At 41.5% G+C, this 21,803-nt stretch overlaps 1 protein-coding gene across 1 annotated transcript in view; it reads right to left on the bottom strand.

Moving 5' to 3' along the window:
- The window catches only part of LOC115800993 (nck-associated protein 5-like), a 108,553-nt gene that overhangs the window by 63,882 nt on the left and 22,868 nt on the right, over positions 1–21,803 (bottom strand). Inside the window, exons 2-4 of the mRNA XM_030758666.1 lie at positions 17,173–17,308; positions 6,283–6,373; positions 3,195–3,356 (exon numbers count right to left, since the gene is read on the bottom strand). Of these exons, the coding sequence (XP_030614526.1) occupies positions 3,195–3,356; positions 6,283–6,373; positions 17,173–17,201 (282 nt within the window). The 5' untranslated portion in view covers positions 17,202–17,308. The remainder of the gene's footprint in view (positions 1–3,194; positions 3,357–6,282; positions 6,374–17,172; positions 17,309–21,803) is intronic.

Genomic DNA, 21,803 nt, shown 5'->3' with positions numbered 1-21,803 from the left:
CCAACAAAACAACACAGGCAAAGCAGAATAAACAGAGTGAATTTGATCTTTTTTTCTGTGGTTTTTTTTTTCCCTTTGAGGCTTTTCAGTGGATAAAGGCGCTCCATCAATAACGGCTGCCTGAGATCTCATCAGCAGATGGTGAGTTCTATTACCTTTTCAGCAGGGAAGGTGCAATGGGGGGTTGTGGGGGGTTCATACTGTACATTTACTGGAACACCGACTCCAAATGTTAACTACCCTGTCAGCCTTTTAATTATCACCTCCTGGATATGAATATCTCCTTTGTCTTCTGCGGTTTCTGTGCCCTTAGGACCGCTCTTCACCATAATGGAGCCTCTCTTTTTTTTGTGCTATTCAAAGATGGACGCAGGCTTTACAAAATGCAATGTGTGTGCTTGTTTTTCTTTTGCTTTTCTCACTAGTACATGAAAATGAAAGCACCATACAGCCTTGGATGCTCTGAGTGACATTTAATGGTTGTTAATTATCATTTGCAAGCAATTCAGTTTAACCCCTTAACATCCACCGGGATGCTGGTGAACCACGTAGGGGTAGGGGTAGGACTATACACTGTCCACATGATAAACAAGCGTAATTTCAGAAAGTCGGTGTTTGTGTTCATTTAAACTCTCTTACATGCTTTTTGGCTGTAGGATTTCCTTCTGGATATGCCAAATGGGTGAGAATTCCATATAAAATGGAAGATGTGAACCTAACACTAACTCTAAACAGGTTATGTGCAGCCTTGTGGATGTCACTAGATTCCCATGGGTCATTAAAAAGTCTTAAAGTTAGAAATTAAAGAAAATAAGGTCTAAAAAGCAAAAAAAATTGCAGGTTGTGTATTTAAATCTAGTACAGAAAATCATAGCCAAAAAAATAGTAAATCCTTATCAAACAAATTTATTTGAAGGTGTAGTTACCTGGTGAAACACTAGTGGGTGCAAAGCTAATATGATACCCTCCATGCAACTTTAAGAAATTGTTGGTCATTTTGTCATTTTTAAACCACCATCCTGCAGCAACGTCCCGTTTTCTGGAGTCTGAATTTCAAATCTGAGATTCTGGCTGAACTCTGAATCTAAAGAATCTCTTCCTGCTCTCGACGGAGACGGTTTCATCTTTCTCTCTCTCCTGCCCTGCTCTGCTGCTTGCTCTAAGTGCCTCTCTTACACATCGACCGAATAAGAAACAACATGGATCTGGCAAACTGGGCCCTAAACACCATTGATCATATTTTCTCCACTATGAGATCGGGGAAAGGGGAGCCCGCATGTCCTAGTGGAACAGACCCAGTTGGATACGCCTTTGATTTGTGGAGCATGTGGAGACCTGTGTGTTGAGGTTGAGGACGTGGAAGATGTATACATATTTTGGTAACAGGATCTCTTCTGTCTGGGCTTGGAGGACACCTAATTTACCAGGAAATTAAGAAAATCTGGGTAGCAGTTCTACGGATGGGCCAGATGGATGGGCTGTGCAGAACCGCTCAGACTCAGAGCCTGTTGGACCAGAGCCGCAAGCTGGATGCATAGTCCAGCTGTAAACGTGCTCGCGGGCGAAAGGGATCAGATGTGGAGATAACGTACAGGTCTGCACAGCGAGGACGGTAATCGAACAATATTGGATTTACTGAGTGGATCCCCCGGTGAACTGAAGGCTGTTGAGAAAAATAACAGCAGCGTGTTCCAAAACAACATCTGCATTATCAGGAATTCGGCTCCCTAGCTGGCCTTGAGGCTGGTAATCATATCTCTCTGGGTCAATGTGTACCAGACACTCTTCCCCCAGCCCTCTTTGTGATTTGTGTGAGCTGGATCTGGCATACCAGGCCTGCTGACGTCCACTGTTGTGTCTGGGAGCCGGGATCTGGCAGCTCCATCTCCAACATCCTTTGTCCAATATATTTACTCTCCCTCCTCTGCACATGTTCAAACCATCTCAGTCTCGCCTCTCTGACTTTGTCAGAGATCTTTGTCAGATCTGAGCACCTCCAGCTTGGCCTCCTGTCTTTTTGTCACTGCCACTATCTCCAAACCATCCATCATAGCAGGTCTCACTACCATATATATATGGTTTAATATGCAGTATAACACATAGATGAAAGTGGCTTGACTTGAACTACCAAAAATAAACAATATTTAGCTCAAAAATTAAACTGCTTTCCTAAAATGAGCTTATAAGATGAACCAACCTTCAGGGGTCCAGCAGCTGCTGGGCTTGGAATACTCTAACAGAAACCCTGCTGTAATTAGTGAAAACCTCAAATTCAAGCAGCTTTTTCACACCACTTGTGTTTTTCAGCCAGAAGTCCAAAACCCAAAGAAATGTATTCACAATAAGCAGTTGCTTGTTGAAGGGTTTTTGCATCGTTATGGTTGTAAAACCAACTCAGCATCCTGTATATAGTGCATAATTTTGACAATGTACATTGTTAATCTGTGAAATTACAGCTCTTTAACATTATGTTGTAGAATTTAAAATAAAAAAGTCCAAGTTGAGTCCAGTGTTTGGTCTGTTTCATATCAGAGGGACAGCTCAAGATGAGCGACCGCTAAAGGGAGCAGCTGAAAGTTTGGTCTGTTTTATATTCCTTTAAGGAGAAATGAGTCTGGGTTCTTACGGCTTAAGAAGGTCTTAAAAAGCATTGATTTAGATTTTTTATAATGATGCAGGAGTCCTGTGTTAAGAGGTTACATTTTTAATAACACAGACATTTAAAATCATGGTCTTTGCTTTGAATAGATTCAGTTATTCTTCTGGCTTCCTTAATAATTTCAAGCATCTTTGGCTTCAGCTAACACATTTCATCACCACATCATCACATCTGACACCATACAAATGCCATCTCAAACCTATAACAGCCCAGTCTGCTGACCTGTTTTTGACCTCACTTTTGTGAAAGCTGGAAAAAAAACCAACACAAAGTTTATATCCTAAACAAGTCAGAGTGAAAGCATTACAACCACATCATTTTTTCAAACATCACCACTTACTACATAACCCTTTCTAAATAAAGATACGGCAATTAGAGCTACACCCATTTGTCTATAACCATCAAATTAAATATGTTTAATTAAATCACCTTCAAATGTAGTTTTCAATCTGACATTTCGGGAGTGAAAAGGAAGAGCATGGTGCACATGAAAATGGTGGGAAAGGGTTGAAGTGGACTGTGCAGTCTGCTGTACCTCCAGCGCTCTGAGTCGCTCCAGCAGGGGATTGTTGTCCTTCAAAATGTCCTCTGATCCACCGCCGGCCTCGGGCGAGGTAGGCATCTCTGCTGCTGGTATGGCGGATGTGGGACCCTCCAGACTGTCCTGCTGCTTCCACATTTCCTCCAGGAGCTTGTCCTGGAAAGCAGAGAGCATCAAAGATGCATGCCTTGGAGTCACAAAGAAATGAAAACGAGAGGCTCCATATTTAGTAGGCTCCAGTTATAAAAGCAAAAGCTGCTTCACATCACTTCAAAGATTCATTAAACTTCTATTATTTATGCTGAAATGTGACAGCTAGTACTCTATGATACTGAATTATGTAAACACTGAAAAGAAGACGTTCCAAAATGGAGTCTTGGGGAACTCCACGTCATTTATTCATGCTTAAAGGGGACTGCTTTACCTTGAAATCTGTTTCCTGTTAGTGGGGTCGATTTTCATACTAAAAATTTCAAACAGTGAGGTCAGTCAGCGCCCGCTACAATAATCGCTATGAGCCAAAAGCTTAGGCTGCAGTGCTCTGAACACTTCTATGCAGTTTTTTCAACTCTTGTCTCTGTATGATGTCACAGAGAGGTCATATCTACTAAACACGCAACTTTGGCTGTGCGTACAGAAGCCCCACCCACTTGCTGTTTGTGAGGGGCAGCCAATCAGAATAAAGTTGGTTTAAAGGGGGCGGGGCTAAAACCGTTTGTTTCAGGGTACATCCACACATACTCGTGTATTTTGGCAAACGTAGCTTTTTCAGTGTGTGGATTTTGGAAAGGCTTTTGAAGAACTGGGGTAAAGATTTTCAAAAACTCAGTTTCCACATTTATATGTGGACAAGGAAAACAGAGACTTCATCTTGCAACATCAAAGGCGTGTGCCTTTATCTCCTTATTTGATGTAAGACTGTGCTTCATGTTGTTGTTTTGTGGGCTTTTGATATGCCAATGGTTAAGATTATATTGCCACTTGTTGCTTTGTCGTGCCCACGACAGCGATTGAAATCGTCTTTTGCATTTTCATGTGGACGGAGATATTTTTTAAACTGAACTTGGAAAAATCTGTGATTTAAAAACTACCCTTGTATGTGTGCACATAGCCCCAGACAGTGAGGGAGCTGCACCAAAGCCAAGGATATTATAAATAAGGATTATTTTGAACTGTGAGTAGAGCAGAGTAGAGTATTAGAATGTGGCGCTCGGATGAACCGAGCAGCTTCACTTTAAAACTGTTTTTTCTAATGAATGCAAAGCAGTCCCTGTCCTTCAGATGGCATTACAACAAGTTTAGCACAGAAAAGAGCAAAACTTTAACATTTTTGGTGTGTTTCCCAGTCGTGGATTAAGTCTAGTCTCAGATTAAAGGAAAAATTAAATCAAATCCACTGGAAAAAGTATTTAGTCTAGGATTAGTGATCATCCATGTTTTGGAAACTAAGCCCTACTCTTTAAGTGGATGTAATTTAAGACCTTAAAAATAGCTGAGCTGCCTCTGTGCTGTCCTCCTTTGTAATTTTACTGATACTGAGTTGCAGAGTAAACACATGGTCTCTCAGGTGTTTCAGGTACGACAGCAGGACAGTGTTCTGTATGTTTCATGGTTGGCGCACACAGTTTGAGCACTTGAAGCTTCGTGCAATCGGTGCTCTGATGTGTTCTTCGGAGCTTCATTCTTATTTTTATGACATTAGATGATGAAATGTTTGCATGTCAGACTGGCCCTTAGTGTAACGATGCATCATCTTGCACTTTGCATTATAAGTGTAAAACTGGAGAAACCAAATATTAAAAATATTTGACTCAAAAAGGAGATGATGGATAATGCTGAGATTCCTAATTATGAGTCTTGTTTGCATTAGCTTTACGGTTCATTAGCTCTTGTGATTTGCACATTCAGCCACACCAACATCACTCATAAACAACATCAAAGCTGAGGATCTGGAGTGTGTGCGACGTCCCCACAACACAAAAAATATCACATTGCGGGGACTTGGATCCATCCGGGGACACAACACAGACCCCCACAAGCTAAACTATTACATCATTATTGGAAGCAACATAAACATGATATTTTATCATAAGCATAAACAACTAAAAACTCTTGCGTGGCTGAATATCCACTCGAGCGCTGCAGGTTTTAAAAACATGCCAGCAAGTCTCCATTGTACTCAACCACAGCTTCACAAAGCAGAACTGTATTATAAAAGTGATTCAAGACAATCTATCTAAAAGTAACCCTGTTTCTGTTATATAGAAAATGAAATCATCTGTTAAAATATTTTCTTATTAGTGTCATGATTCTGGGCTGTTGCCCAGTGTTTGGTGTTTTTCTGTAAGGTTCTCTTTTTTGTTGTATTTCTGCTGTGTTACTAGGTTTGTTTTCAGTTTACATTCCTAGTTTGTTGTAGTCCCTGAACCCTGTTACTAGTTATAGTTATTTTTTCCATTCTGGTTTCCCTTTGTCATTGTCTTCCCCACGTCTGCGTCCCTGTGTCTGTCTCGTTCCCCATGTCTTGGTCCTTCGTCCCGTGTCTCGTGTTTAGCTTCCTGTTGTTTCCCTGTGTTGTGTTTAGGTTTCTGTTTAGTCATGTTTAGATTCCCTCTGTGTTCCGGCCTTCCTATATGTCACGTCTGCGTTGTGTCATGTTTGGTCTCTTCCTGTTTTATTTTGACAGTCCCTTGTCCCGTGTGCTTTGCGTTTAGTTTTGCTTCCTTTGTCTCGTTAGTGTTATACTAGTGTTCACCTGTTCTCCCGGATGTTTCCACTCTCCTCTCGTTACCTCATGTGTATATATTGTCTGTCTTGTTCAGCTTTTTGTCGTGTTGTTGTCTATGTTAGCCTGCTCTACAGTTTATGTTTAGTGCTGGCACCTGGCCACTCCCAAGTTATTTGTATTTCTTGTCATTCCCTTAATAAACAATGTTAAGTTCAGTCCTGCTTACTGGGCCCAACCTTGCCTGCCACACAGCTTACCGTGATAATTAGTGTTTAAGACATTAGTGTAAAAAATGTGGGTCGTGTGTCTGTTTCACATTATTACAGAAGATTTTTCTGAATGTGTGTGCGGCACCTTGTATGCTTTCATTAGGTCCAGTGGGTCCACCTTGGGCCCTTCCAGTGAGTCCTGGCTCTGAAGTAGTGTTCGCACCGTCTCCTCCATGCTGTGGGCAAGAAGAAAACAAACTGGTTAGAGATGATCTGCTGAATGAGTTAAAGTGCTGCAGAACATGTAAAAGGCTAATGATGATAATTAGGGCTGGTTATCAGAGAATTCATATTTCAGGATAAATTTGAATCATATAAATGGCAGGTCCTGCACATCGATTATGATGCCTCCAGGAGCCCTCCGTGCCCAACCAGGAGGAGACCCAAAGCAAACTAGAGAGATTGTGCCTCTCGGCTGGGGAAAGGGAGGTCTGGGTGGCACTGCTAAGACTGCTGCCCCGCTGTATAAGCAACTGCAATGGAAAAGTGGCTTAGAAGAATGAGATAGTAAGTTTACACCCCTGTTAGCAGCTCTGAGTGGTGCTTTGAGTTTCTAATATCAGTTTATTCATTTAGTGGGTTTTTTTTTTTTTTTTTTAAATCTTGTTCCCTAGTTTTGTTTTACATGTTACCATGCCAGCATTGGCTAGTTAGCATCAGGCAGCACAGGCCCCTGTGTGCGACTCGGTGTTAATTTTGACAGCAAATTTTGATTTAGTTTTAGTCATAATTTAGTCATCTGAATAGTTTTAGTTTTAGTCGACTAATTAGCGTAAGAATATAGTCGACTAAATCTACAGTCGATTCAGTTGACTAAAATATAAAGAGTGTAAAATGTAAATGCTTTTTCTTCAGTTCCCATGAAGTACTCATTATACACACACGAAATTAAACATTTATTAAAAGTTATGGAATGTTAATAATGCTTGAAAGACCAATACACACACAAACATATTGAACAAACATCTGTATTTACCTGACCTTGTTTATTGATCATAACAATAAAATAATGAGGAGTAGGCCTGCTCTGCCTGAAAAATTCACAGGCTAGTCTGGCCTTCCCGGGTTTAGATCAAATTTGTGCAACGGTGCGTTTGATTGGATGTTTTCCTAACTTGTCCCGACCCTTTCACATAATTAAACCAGTTCTGATTGGATATTATCCCTGCCAAGCATTTTTGTCTTGTTTTCATTCATTGACGAAAGTGTCAATTAATTTCGTCATCATTTTTATCCTTTTAGGTAGTTTTTATCTAATTATTGTCTCATTTTCGACATGAAAAAAAGGGTCGTTGATGAAAACTATGACAAAAATAGTTCATCAATGAGTCATACCAGTGTTAATTTCAGTCTCTGCAGTCCTGTTAAAAACCTTAGCTTTCCTGAGATACACACTGTCAGGGATACAGCTATATTTTTGGCTGCTGAGACCAAATACCATGTTTGTTTGGGTTTTTTTTTTTTTTACACATAAACTCCAAACAGCGTTGGGAAAATCAAGTCGGGACCTTATCTAACGTTTCCCTTTCTCACATGCAGCTCACAGCAGGAAACAGTATGCTACATGTTCTCACTGCTGGAAATCCTGGGCACATGTGCAGGAGGCAACATTAACGATCCCCACCTGTTTGCTGTGAATTCATCAGACAATTATGTGGACCTTTCTCACTAGTTTAAGTCCCAAAACATCTTGTTTAGGTCCACAGCGAGGCCAGGCTGGTCTAGGTCACGAGATCCAGTTCTAGGACATGTTTAACCATGATTAATCATGTTACTAGTAACCTTAAATTTTCTTTAAAAAACAAAACACACCAGAGGTTGATCACTGGATTCATCATAGAGTACCAGGAAAAGTTTAAAAGAACCCATCTGGACCAAAATGATGGGCCGCCTAACTGACAGAACCATCCCTGAAGTCATGACACTGGAAATATCTTCTGTAGCTGTGTTTACTTCTTGGTCATTCACAGATGAAAACTAATCTGAGACAAGATTCTGTTTAAATTTTGATGATGGGCTTACTTCTTCACATTTGGATCACTGCCCAAATTCCCCTTAATCTAACAGTTAAAGACGAGGCAGATGGTGAGTGGAGACGTTAACATGTCTCCAGTACAATGTAATATTTCCGGTCGGCTGGACACAGTAATGAAGTTCGATAATTGGAAGCAAAGGTGTAAAACAGGGAGTGTGAAGCTGCTGATAAACTAGTTGATCTTTAATAGAACATCTCCACACTTCATAATTTATGTTGGCTACATGAGAATTCAACATGGTCATAACATAAGCTGCCACTGTGAGGACCTGACCCACAGTTATCCGCACCTAATGAGAAGACCTAATGGAAACTGGTAACAAAGTAAATTAATAGAAGATTAAATATAGAATGTTGCCAGTTGTTGCTTTGATGATATTTGAATGATGTGCACTGTCATACTGCACACGTAGCCTCTGGTTTCTGAAAGGTGAGGCCACTGTGGAACTGCAGAGGGCGACTCCTCTGGTTACAACAATAGGTTTGATTGGATCACTTTCAAATAGACTTCTATACAATCTCTTACTTCATTTATTACCACATTTTTTGAAATAGTTTTTGTCTCAGTTGCTAGTTTTAAGTCATGTACAATACAGCATGTTCATTTTAAAAATTATGATACTGAACTCAAACGAGAGCCAAATGTCAAACTTGGGGCTTTGGAAACAGGAGTCCACAGACCAATGGGTGATGTCCATCTTTAATATACAGTCTGTTTACATTTCTACATTTAACACCCAAAAAGCCTTTTTCCCACACACAATCATAGGAAAAGGAGCAGCTATGAACAGCATGTTTTTTTTAGTTAATCCTATTCATGTTTCAGTGTCTACATTAGTGAAATATCTGGTCATTTAGCAACTAAATGGTTTACAGTATCTGCTTGTTTGGTAAAAACCGGGTCTATAAGAGCTTTTTGGCTGGTAACAGTGGGCTCATGTGAATCATGAGCGCATCCGCAGGCAGGACAAATTAACAATCAATTACTGGTTTGTTTTAATGTTTGATTTTATCCAAAACATCCAAACGGTGCTGCTGACATTTTTCTTCAAAGGGCTTCGGATGTATCCGTGTTGCTTTTGCCTGTTATTTTGTAATCGTTTTCCCCCTGGAGCTGTGTATGCTTGATGGACGCTGACCATGCCTCCGTAATGTCATACGCAGTGACATTTTGCCCTGTCACTTCCAGGCCAGCCTTTCCCTCTGTTAGACGTGTGTGGTGTAGCCATTAGCACCGGCTGCCGACTGTGAGCACACCATTGGTGTTCCTCTCGTCAGTCGCTGCCACTGACCTGAAACAAGCCCAGCCAAAGTGGAAACAGTGGGTGGGATGGTGGTGGGAGGGGATGATACTGAACTCGAGCAATCTTTGAATTCAAAGCCCAGAATAAAGCATTTTGATGTGGACACAGATGTAAAATGCAGCTGTCACTGTGTGTTGCTCAAAGGCTTGAGCAGACCATCAGCGCTGTAGAGGGTTGGGGGTTAAAATCCCACTGGTACCACCCACGCTGCACTTGTGGTGCTTTAAGTGAAGTACTTTGGATCTTACAGTATCCACCAAAGAGAAAATTCAATGAAACATTAAATTCATGACCGACCACACGATGAATTCTCTGCAAAATCGACCGTGTTATGAAGTCAAACGCTGCAGGTTGAGCGTGTTTCTATAACGACACGTTTTTTCCTTTAAAACAAATATGAGTGGAGTACTTTTCCAAGGGAATTTTATATATACTGTAATCCCACTCATGCATGAGTACATTCAGAGGGAAAAAATGTTTTTTACTTTCTTATTTTTACATATGCAGTCTTCAGGTAAGATTTAGGTGCTAATTGTCATTCCAGGACATTAAACACTGCAGTGTGGTCTGTGTAGCCACAGAGATACACTGGTGTCCTTTGACCTCAGTAAAGCTCACATTGAGTAGTGGGTTTTAATTATCCCAAGGGGTCACAGGGAGGATTGCACCAATAAGGTGAACTCACTTCTTTAATTTGATCTCTTTATAAGCTTATTGGTGCGGCCTGCCACAACAGCCCCAGTTTCTCATGTGACCCCTTGGGAAAATGAATCGTCCAGCTGACCTGTGGCAGGGATTTAAGCATTAAAATGTGTATAAAAGATGAATGTCACCTGCTGGCTTTGGATTCTGAATGTTGGCCTGCCAACATGTTAGTTTTTTGGAGCCAGAAGTGGCCATGTTAGCAAACTGCATCCATAACCTATAAGAGTGCAATGCACAGACACAGACACCTGCTAATTAGTGCCAATTAAGTCAGATGCTTTTCATAATAATGGAGTTAGCAGGAGCGATCCCATCTGTCATGGGGAAACAGGTTGCCAGCCTGTGGCAGGCTTGCTTTGTCTTATCCTGTCTTTTTTTATCTTATATAATTCAAAATGTCATAAAATTATACAGCGCCAAATCACAACAGTCGCCTCAAGGCACTTTATATTATAAGCTAAAGACTCTGTAATAATATGTATGTCATGTAGGCCAGAATCATAATCTGTGTTTTCTATGGGTTATTTCAGGCACTGGGTTGGCCAGATGTGGCTCAATTATTTCAACACACCTGACATCTGGCTGCCAGAATCACCCTGAGTCAACATTGTCAGTAAAGGCCAAATGCAGCCCAAAGAAAACTGCACCTGTAGGCTAAATTTGGGCCAAAAATCCATGGTTATCAAAGGAAAAGAGCAGCTGTCATAAGACTAGATCTGCTCCTCATGAGGCCCACCTGATTCCTATCAAAATTCATGTTATCCTCATCAATATTTCATCCACCGCCTCCACTTCCTTCCTACTCAGTCCTTACTAGCTCCATGCTGCTTTCCGACTGACCGCTGGTCATCTGAAATGAGGCTAACTGCACGAGTCATCGCTCAATGGCTGAAGGGAAAGTGGGTCTGCAGATCTCTCTGTGGGCTGTGTTCAAAATATATAATGTGCAGCTGAGTGCTCTCAGAACAGCAAAAAACAAACTCTCGCTCTGTCTGACTCTGTCATAACGAGGCCTCGCCATCCCAGGCTCATCACAGAGACATCTGACTGACCAGCAGACCTCATTTCAGGACGGCTGTCCACTGAGAACAGGAAACAGGATTGGACTTCATGAGGATATTACTCTGTTTTATTTTTCCTGTTTTGCTTTTTCACTCCATCCACCTCAAACTGGAGTAGGGGCTGGATTGTTACAGTGGGTGGACCTTTCCTTGGATAGTCTGTACATGAGGAAGAGGGTCTGGTTTCATTCAGCGGCTGCAGAGGTAGCTGATCAGCTCTGAAAGAATTTCATTACTCTCAATTTCAGATGAGTAATACACCAACAGTTACCTCTACGAATCAATCCACAGCAGTCACACATAGCATGACAATAAATTACGACTTCAACATAATAAAAGCCTCAATATCCTCACTTATTTATAATAGCTGCATTCCTCATAAAGTCTCTTAAAATGCCCGATACAACAGCAGTGTTCATTGTTTTGTTGCCTTGATAATACTAAGGAAATCTGTTGGAAAAAAATCACATGACAAAGGAGCTTTGCAAAATGGAGTTTTCATACCTGCTTTTCATGTTTAAAAACTGATCTTTTGTCCCTTTTGAAAGTGACTGTACAGAGTAAGAAATACTGCTAATGCTGCTGATTATCATTTGGATTTAAAGCTGCAAGCACTGATTTATTGGGGGTGCAAAGGCCAGAAATTATTATGACTTTAAATAAATTATCAGAGTTAAGTTGTTAACTATACTGAGTGTTTGAATTGTGCAGAGATTAAAACAGTCAGAGGGAGCTGCTGTGATGTCACCCGCTGGCTTGTAAAGTCCTCTTCTGGAGCCTCGATTTTAAACCAAGGGTGGATTCAGTACTCTTGACACACTGTTCTCTTTATTCTTCGGCCTTTTTCACTTTAGCGCAATGCATGATGCATGATACACTGCTTGGGTAGTGACCATTATTTATAACATACCCATCAGAAGGTAACGTGAGATATTCTGAGTGCATTATATAGGGTATAGCAATGCTCAGTATACAGTCAGACAGCATTACAAAATGGCAGAGTGACTATATGGTGAGTAGTGCGTGATGTCAGACACATCCACAGAGACCTGAAGGATCCACACTGGGTTAAAGGTATACATACATATTCAAATATATATATATATATATATATATATATATATATATATATATATATATATATATATATATATATATACACCCCCACTAATAGTTGGTTAAATGTCTCAGCAAGTTGCACCTCGACCAGTTTTTGGTAGCCATCAGTCCTCAGTTGATCAGTCCTTTATCCATTCTAAAACCAGCTTTGACATGTCTGGGATCTTTGTCCTGTTGGAACACCCACTGTTGTGTCCAAGCTTCAACTGTCTAACTGCTCAGTTGAGGTGAAGTAGAAGAATTTGGAAGTAGTCCTCGTTCTTCGTTATTCCATCCACTTTGTGCAATGTACCAGTACCACTGGCAGCAAAACAGCTCCAGAGCATGATACTACCACCACCATGCTTGACAGTTCCTACCGTGATCTTAGGTTTGAAAGCCTCACCGTTATTCCTTCAAACATTGTCGTTGTGTCATTGTGATTGTGGCCAAACAGCTCGATCTTTGTCTCATCTGATCATCAAACTTTGGCTGGTCCATGTGGGCAGCTGCAACATGACATGACAGTCCTGCTGGCATTCCGGCAGGTTCCAGTTCGTGGCACATTTGAGCCTGGGTGGTTCCTGGGTTGTTTCTGAACATCCTAACCAATTTCCTCTAATCTGAGGGTGACAGTTTGGGTCTTCTTGCAGAGCTTGGCAAATTGATGACACATCCGAATAACTTGTTTGTATATACAATTATCTGAACTTATGGTATTGGACTCTGCAGCTGTTCAAAAATTGCTCCAAGAGACCTTCCCAATTAGACGTCCCCTCTCCTATCTGCTCCTGGATCAAAGACCTCCTGTCTGACTGTCCTCAGGTTGTGAAGGTTGGCCAGCTCTGCTCCCTTTCCCTGACACTCAGCACTGGATCTTCCCAGGGATGTGTGCTGAGCCCCTTCCTGAAAGCCCACTACACATATGAATGAGCTCGGACCCACCCTGTAATTCATCATCAGGTTTGCTGATGACACCAAAAACAACCTCCACTGCTAACACTAAGGAAATGGAAGGGATTATGCTCACCTGTCCATCAACAGGGGTGTGTGTGGAGAAAGTGTCCTCCTTTAAACCCTGGGGACACATTTCTCTGAGGATCAACTTGGTCAGCCAACATATCTGCGCTGGTCAAAAGGGGCCAGCAGAGCCTCCACTTCCTGAGGGTGCTGCAGGGAAACCATCTGGAGGAGAAACTACTGGTGCTGACCTACAGCATCACACTGTGGTGTGGGGTCCGCTCAGTCTCAGAACTTTGCAGAGGGTTACCAGAACTTGGACTTGTCCGTTTAAAAGATGTTGTAGAACCTTCAGCACCACTTATTAAAACATTGAAGTGACTGTATGCATTTATTTGAGCCTGTATGCACACTTTCGATCCTGCGTGGATTTCAGAAAATCCAAAATGAATTCAAACTTGTACAATCAACTCTTGATGTTTTTAAAGTCATTAAAGACGTGTGCTGTTCAAACATTCAAACCTGGAAAAAGAACATTCAAAGAAATCATTAAAAGCCCAGAATTACCATCACAGTCATGCCCGTGATGAGTGGATGGAAGCTTCTGACAGTGCTGCGATGAATGAACAGTTTCTTGGGTTTTGAGTTGCTTGTTTATTTTCAGGTGTTCTCTGTCTGGTTCTTAGTTTTGTTTAATATTTAGGTTTTGATTATATTTTAGTTCTAGTAACTATTTGTATTCATGTTTGATTTAGAATAATTATAGTAGTAAAAACTTCATCATGTTCTAGATACACTGTCTGCACATTACACACAGACACACACACACACACACAGCTATGCATGTATGTGTGTCACAGCTCCAGCAGCCGTGCAGATGCTGGTCTTCAGTGACCCTTCCTTCACCCCTGAGATGCTGCTGCTGCTTTGTGATGTTTTGCCACAGGCTGCACTTTCCAAAGCGCGACCCTCAGCTATCATGCACAATAATGCATGAATGAATAAATGACCTACTTAAGTAATAATATGACCCCTTTCCCTACTTTGGTGTAATTCACTCTCAGTCCTTATCTTCAGCACATCTTCAGTTATCTTCAATGTCCTGCCGGGTTTGAGTATGAAAATCACTAAAAATGATAAAAAATAAAGCAAAACTCTTGACTGAGATCTTCTTAGTGAAGATGTGTGGGCTATTAAGCCATTTTCAAAAGAAATCATCCCAGCAGGTCCCATGATTCAAACTGTATTTTAAGTGAGAGAAGAAATTATTTTCACACTTATGAAATATAATTTTAAAGATGGGGAAAATAAATACCATCTCAGCTGAGGCTCAAGCAAATCCTTCTGATTTGAAGTCTGCTTTCGCAGTAACTGATCCGTGTACTAGCATTAAAATGAAGCTACTCGGATATTTTGAAAACATCTGATAAAGTTGTTCGTGTAAATAAAAGATGAGGCTGAAAATCCTGCAGAGCTTCAGCAGCGCAGCGTAAAGGTCCTCAGAGGCTGGAAAATTAGTGTGCGAGCAGAACACCGAGAGGGAGGATTTATTTCAAAACGCCGCTTTGGATGAGACCTGAAAACATGAAATAATTGAATACAGCTGTTTTTAAAGAAGCTTGACATTTAGTGAATACTTCGTGTGTTATTTTTTGATTTTAAGCATGCACGCTTGTTTACTTCTTTTCATAATTTTTAGCTGCCTGACACATCACCCTGTGATAACTATCAGGGACAGAAAGGCCTAATATCCCCTGTAATTTTCCTAAATATTGGGGAGTGGATCAAATATCTTCTGGATGGCAGGGGGTGAATCAACTTACAGTCACAAACGTTGGAGGTCTAATCTCACACCTCGCTCAGCATATGCAGACCGAACTTGGATCACGAGGCGCTGTCAGTAGCAGTAACAGTTGGCTGGACATAACGCTTGGTTATTATTTCCCCTTTGTCACAATGCCAGGAGGGGAGATCAGTAAGTGGACATGAGTTTTTAGCGTGGGGCATTTTATTAAAACTGAGTGGATTCTTCTTATTTCAAAGACGACCTGTGGTGGGCTCTTACCGTAATGAAACTGTTGGACGCCACCGCAGAAGCCCAGCAGTTCATCACATCGAGCTGCGGCGTGCTTTGATGGATGTGCTTTGCATTGTTTGCAGCCTGGATGGATAGTTTGTTACTGGGCTGTGGCCACTGGATTTTAATAAACTGAGTTATGAGGTGCTGTGTTAGAGGTGAAACTTTTTGAAAGATTGTACCTGAGAGGAAAACCTTCATGTGACCCTAGCTGACATACTATCAGCTTGTTATGTGATGATGTAAGGACCTTGTTTCTGGGTCTAGTCATCTACATCTACCTCTGGATACTGCTTGGTGGCATTAGAGCGCACCTAGAGTGGGTCACGTGTGCCAACTGCAGTTCCTCTAATGGCACCTCTGCTAATTGGATTCCTTGTACTGGGCCCCTGGACAGACTAGAGCTTTAATTGGAAAGTATCTGCATTTGTGTCTTGCACCCTCACAGTTTATCAATGCACCCTGAAAAAATAAGCTAGCTTGTTTTAGCTGGTAACTTAGCACTCCAACCTATCAACCAAATATAACCAGTTCTGGCTCCAAAAAATGTCACTGTGGCTACATCTATAGTTTATATAGTTTGTGGTTACTTTTTAATCATCTGTTGCTATTGATGGTGGGAACAGTCACATCTCTCAGCTGGCTTGGGAGTGTCTCAGGGTCTTCCCTGGGTGCGTTGGAGGAGATCACTGGGGGGGTGGGGGTTCTGGGCTTCTCTGATTAAACTGCCCCTCCAACACCTGGCCACAGATAAGTGGCAGAAAATGACCAGATGTAGCCGTAAAGCCGTCTCGAATTGAAGTAGGAGTTATGATAAATGTTGTGTGAGTGAGATGTGGCTCGGATGTCACAGCACTTCTGATATTTGGTCCATAAAATGTGGAACTGTGAGTAATTTGAGGCCACATTTATCCTGAGTCATCTCCATCCATCTGTCCATCGCTTATCCAAAGTCAGGTCATGGTGGCAGCAGACTAAGAAGGGTATTCCAGACATCCTTCTCCCCCCGCAACACTTTGCAGTTCCTCCTGGAGGATCCCGAGGGGTTCCCAGGCCAGACAAGATATATAATCACTCCAGAAAAAAAAAAAATTCCTCCACAGGGTGGTTGGGCTTAAGATCCAGAGGAATAATGGATTAGAGCTGCTATTCATTTGTGTCAAAAGGAGCAACTTGAGATGGGTTGAGCATTTGGTAAGGATGCCCCTGGGCACATCCAACACCATCAGTTAAGGCCAAATGTGGCCCAAAGAAAACTTTAATTATAAGCCATTATAAGCAGATAGCAGACACACTTGGGCCTACTGTAATCTGGGCTATTTTTAGCACTTGAGGCTCAATAACTGCATTGGCAAACTGCATGGCTCCTGGCCTCAAAGTCAGGAGCCATGCTTCATATGGGATACACCAGGTGGGCCAGATGTGACCCAAATGTCATGACATCCCTGACAGCTGTGGCTGAGTCACGTTTACCTTGAGTCAACACTGTCAGTGCCAAAAGTGGCCCAAAGAAGGCTGCAATGTGGAGTACATTTGGGCCAAACAATTACTGCCATCAGGGACAATCATCCAAAACCTTGTCAGGCTTTGTTGGGGTTTTGGGGGGCCATAAGCCCTCTTGGCTCTACCTCCACAACCTTACACTATGTGCATCTCACTCAAAAACCCTTAAAAATCAACCTTATGAGCGGACTTTGGACTCTAGAGTGTAAGTGCGGCATGATGACGGTACTACCTGGAGAAGTGCTGCTGCAGTGTCACCATCTGCCGCCCACCCAGCTGAGACTTCACCCTCTCCCTTCTCTCCACACCCAGATGTTGTTTGTTCTCCAGCCGGGGATTATTATCACAGATCAGTCTTGGTGGCGTAGCTGCAGGGGGGAGGAGTAAACAGAGTTAGTTTGTTGTTAATCTGGCATATCATAATCCCACTGAACATTTCAAAGATACACTGCTTCTGCTCACCCCCCACCCCCGATAAAGCTGGCACATTTTTGTAGTTTGGCAGAGCTCCCCCTGCACCTCCTCTGTTCAGCTCACACACTGTAGTTTTAAATTACTCTTGACATCCCTGCTTTCCCCACAGCTGACAGGTTGTGAGCTGGACTCCCTACTCATGACATTTAAAACAGGGCCTCGGGGTAATCTGTCATTTTGGACCCAAATACCGTGCATGTAAAAAAAAAAAAGAAGAAGAAGAAGAAGGGGAAAAAAATGCTGTTACAGTAGCAAAAGTTCAGGTGTTGTAAATATTATAATGGCCATAATACCTCATGGCTGCTCCTTTTGGGGGGGGGGGGGGGGGGGGGGGGGTTTACCACTCTGGATGTTATTAAAATGAAAAAAAACTGCTGCCCAAGAAAAATTTTACACTGACAGTAAATGTGACCAATATTTGTGTTAGCTGCACTAATTTAGCCCTGATAAACCTGACATAAATAAGTGGATTTCCTGCTTATCTCCATATATTTGCTCTGTGTTTGTTAAAGTCTTGTTTGCATCGACTTAATGGGAATTTTCCATCTGGGAAAGTTAATTTGTTCTTTAGTGTCAGTCAGTCCAAGCGGCGATATGAGGAAGCTAAACATAATGATGATAGTTTCTAGGCTATTACAGAAATAATCAGTTTGGCTGAGTCGGTTTATTCTTCTTTTCCTGCATGAGTAGAAGCCTCGAGCCACAGGTTTGGTTTGCTGTGACTCACTATAACAATCAGACTGCATCAGCAGTGCTCCACTGTGCAGTGCTGCAGTGCAGGAGGGAATCCAACGGAAGAATGTGGACGCATGCCAGGCATTGGTGTCGGGGGGGGCACGGGATGCATCTCCCTGAATGTTCAGATTTACACGTTTATTCCCCTCCCAATAAAAACATGAAAGAAGAATCTACTGATTTGTGCTTCTGCACACAAATGCTCCCAATTTTTTCATCTAACCTGTGTTGTGTGTACTGATTTGTGTCCTTGTGCGCTAAGTGCAGATTTTCCACTCTGAAAGGTGAAAAGGTCCACATTTGGAGGCTGGAGGGGGTTGCTCATTTCACCGCTCACACGGGACTCACAATTCAGTCCCCTCACCGGACAGACTTTTACACTTCATCTGCATTATTGATAATTATCAGAATCTAATTGGTTAGGTTTAATTCAATTCAGTTTTATTTATATAGCACAAATTCACAAGACTAGTCACTGCAAGGCGCTTTATAGTGCAAGGTGAAGACACTAAAATATTAAAGAGAAAACCTTAAAAAAGGGCTGCCCACTGCATCCATGAATGTATGATGTCACAAAGATGGGAGTTTGGAGACAAAGTTAGAGAGGTGAGATGGTTTGAATATGTGCACAGGAGGGATGGTGGATATACAGGATGCTGAAAATGGAGCTGCCAGGCAGGAGGAAAAGAGGAAGAGAAGATTTATGGCTGTAGTGAAGGAGGACATGCTGAGGGCTGCACTAAACTTCTTCTATTTTACATGAGTGGCCTAAGGAACTCGGACATCCAGAGGAAGGGTTTGCCTCACTAGGATCGATCCTGGACTCCTTCCTTTGAACACTGATAGGAGGCTCAGACACTCATAGGATAAATTATGGTGCATCTCAGGAGCTAAAGAAGGTTGCTCGGGGCGGGACTTTAAGCTTATTTTTATTCGTGAACTGTACTAGATTAGCTGTGTATTATTCATAGTTCAAAAATAACTATCTATCCTATACTGGGCCTGTCTGAAACAAGCTCTCTGAACTTCTTCCCCACTTCCTTTAAGGAAGCCTTCTTCTGATTGGTTGCCCCTCATAAACCTTAGATGATCATATTAAGGAAATCCCTTTTTTGTGACACAGTTAAAACTGTGTGAAACCAAGTGTTTAGAGCTGTCTGAAGCCTGACGGGGATTACTTATACACGTACTGATCTCATTATTAAACTTTGGCCATGTTTAACAGGAGCTATACGACAGAGTTCGTTTAAATTGGTTGGTTTTCTGGAACTCTGACTCGGGCTCAGCTTTTAATCGTAGTCCACCAATTTTTAGTAGGTTTAAGGTCCAGATTTTGAATCTGCAGCTGTTTAGAAATGACTCCTTTAAGCCTTCCCAAAGCCCCGACCTAAACACTACTGACACATTTGTGAACTATGCTTTAAAGCCGGGTCTGTGCCAGGAAACCAACCAATTTAAATGTAGTCTACCAATTCTGCCAAGTGGAGTGATCAAATCTCCAGCTAGAATTATGCCAGAAGCTTGTTGATTTGCTACCAAACATATCTGGTTGAGGTGCAACCTGCTAAGAGACATTTAACCAAATATGCATATATCTGAGCCTGCGTGTGCACTTTGACCCAGTGTGGATTAGAGAAAATCCTAAATAAATTCAAACTTGGGCACCCAATTCTTGTTTTTTAAGTCATTAAAGATGTAGGCTGTACAATCATTCAACCCTGGAAAAAGAACAGTTTAAAAAAGTCATTAAAAGCCCCAAATTACCATGATGTTCACGCCCACGATGACTGGATGGAAACATCCAACCTGTAATAGACCTTTTCACAGCAGACACATAGACTTTCAAACACATTTATCAGCTAAAGCGACTTTGTGTTTTTCTTTTTGTATAGTCTCAAAATGTTGTCTGTGGAAAAGATTTATACCAGAGTACAAAAGCACGAGTGCGTCATTAATGTTAAAACAGCAGACTTTCAGAGGCTGCTGTAACCAGAAGGCAAACCAAAACAGCAGGGTCATTACAAAAGGTTCTTTTCTAATTATTCCTCCCGTTATCATTGTTTTAAAAACAATGAAATGCAGTCGCAGTTTGTTCTTCCTTTAGCCAGCAGGAGCTTATAAAGTCAGAATAAAGATGGAGGATTTTCACTGTGTTCATCCAAAGTCAGGGACGAACCCATTAAAACATGCAAAGCAGGAACTGGTCTTAGGTGAACTAATATGACTGGACTGGTCTCTTAAAATGTTAATCAAGGTTTTTCAGGCCTGCAGGGTGTTGATCTGCATTTCAGTGAAACTGGGAAAGGTGGTGAAGTTTGATCTGGCACTGCCATCTAGTGGTCATTGCAGATCATTACCAGAGTGGAGCCACGGCATGTTTAACATGTTTCAGGACATTCGGGCCAAAAATGTGAAGAAATGTTGGTTGCATTTGCTTTTGTGAATGAAGCCAGCATTATTTCATCATGTGAGTGATCACATGTGGAAGAGATTTCTCTTCTGCTTGAATAACAGTCAGCTATCTTCAGAAAAATCATATTTGGACACAGTATCCAGTGTGAAAACATGCAGGAAAAGACTTTTAGGGAAATAAAATGTGATTAACTGCTTCCCTTCTCACATAAAATGCAAACATTTGCACAAATTCAAAGGAACCAGTCCAAAAACTGTATTTTGGCTCATGGAATAACAGTTTTTAGCACCCTTTGTAGAGATTTCTGGCATGTAGTACTGTGCAAAAGAGTCACCCCTCAGTTCATTACTTTTTGCTTCCAAGGTATCACAAACCCCCGGGGGCATTTACTGCTGAGTTTTTGTTTTGTGTTGTGGTATTGTGAGTATTATGTTAGCACTTATTCCTGCATTATGTCTAAATTCTCGGGTCTTAGTTTTAATGTAGCCTTTGGATTCTGATCATTTTATTGTTGATATTTTAGTCTTCGAGTTTTCTGTTGTGTTTACTGCCCCTGTGTTTCTTACATCCTGCTGTCAGGTTGTGTGTTATTCTGTCTACTCTGTTTCTTTATTTTACTTTGTTAGTTGTCAGGTTCTTGTGCTTGATGGTTTGTTTTTACTTCCCGCATGTGGTGGTATTCTGACTTTGTGGATTACCAACCAACACTTTTTGTTTATTCCTGCCTGTGTTGTTAGTCTGCATTTGGGTCCATATTTCACAACTCATGACACAAGATTCTGTCTTGTAATTTTTAAGTGATCTTGAGCAGCAGTTCTCCAGCTTTCTGAAGCCCTTTCAAAATCCTTCTTTGGACATTGGCTGCTTTTTCACTCACTTTCTGTGGAATCTCTTCTTCTTCTTCTTTTTTCTTTTGGTTAAGCCATTTGATGCTAACCTATGAATCATTCAAGCTTAAAAAAGGCTCCTAACTTAGCAAAGAACCAAATTTTAAATTGTATCTTTAGACACTTTGTTACTAGCAGCCTGTCACAAACACACATTCATCCCCATTGAAAAATTGCACAGATAACAGTTTGACAGGCATAAGTTTTTGGTACCAACAAGGTAATTCCCAAAGAGCTGTTAGCTGAAGACTTGGTGTATCTCAGCATCATTGTGCCATATGCTCTTTAAAATTCTGAGGAAAGTGGACAATTGGAAGTCAAGAGGTCAGATCTAAAAAGAAAATATATATATAT

This window comes from Archocentrus centrarchus, chromosome 21, assembly GCF_007364275.1.
Source record: "Archocentrus centrarchus isolate MPI-CPG fArcCen1 chromosome 21, fArcCen1, whole genome shotgun sequence".
Lineage (NCBI taxonomy): Eukaryota > Metazoa > Chordata > Actinopteri > Cichliformes > Cichlidae > Archocentrus > Archocentrus centrarchus.
The sequence above is the reverse complement of the archived record's forward strand: the minus strand, read 5'-3'. Positions and strand labels throughout refer to the sequence as shown.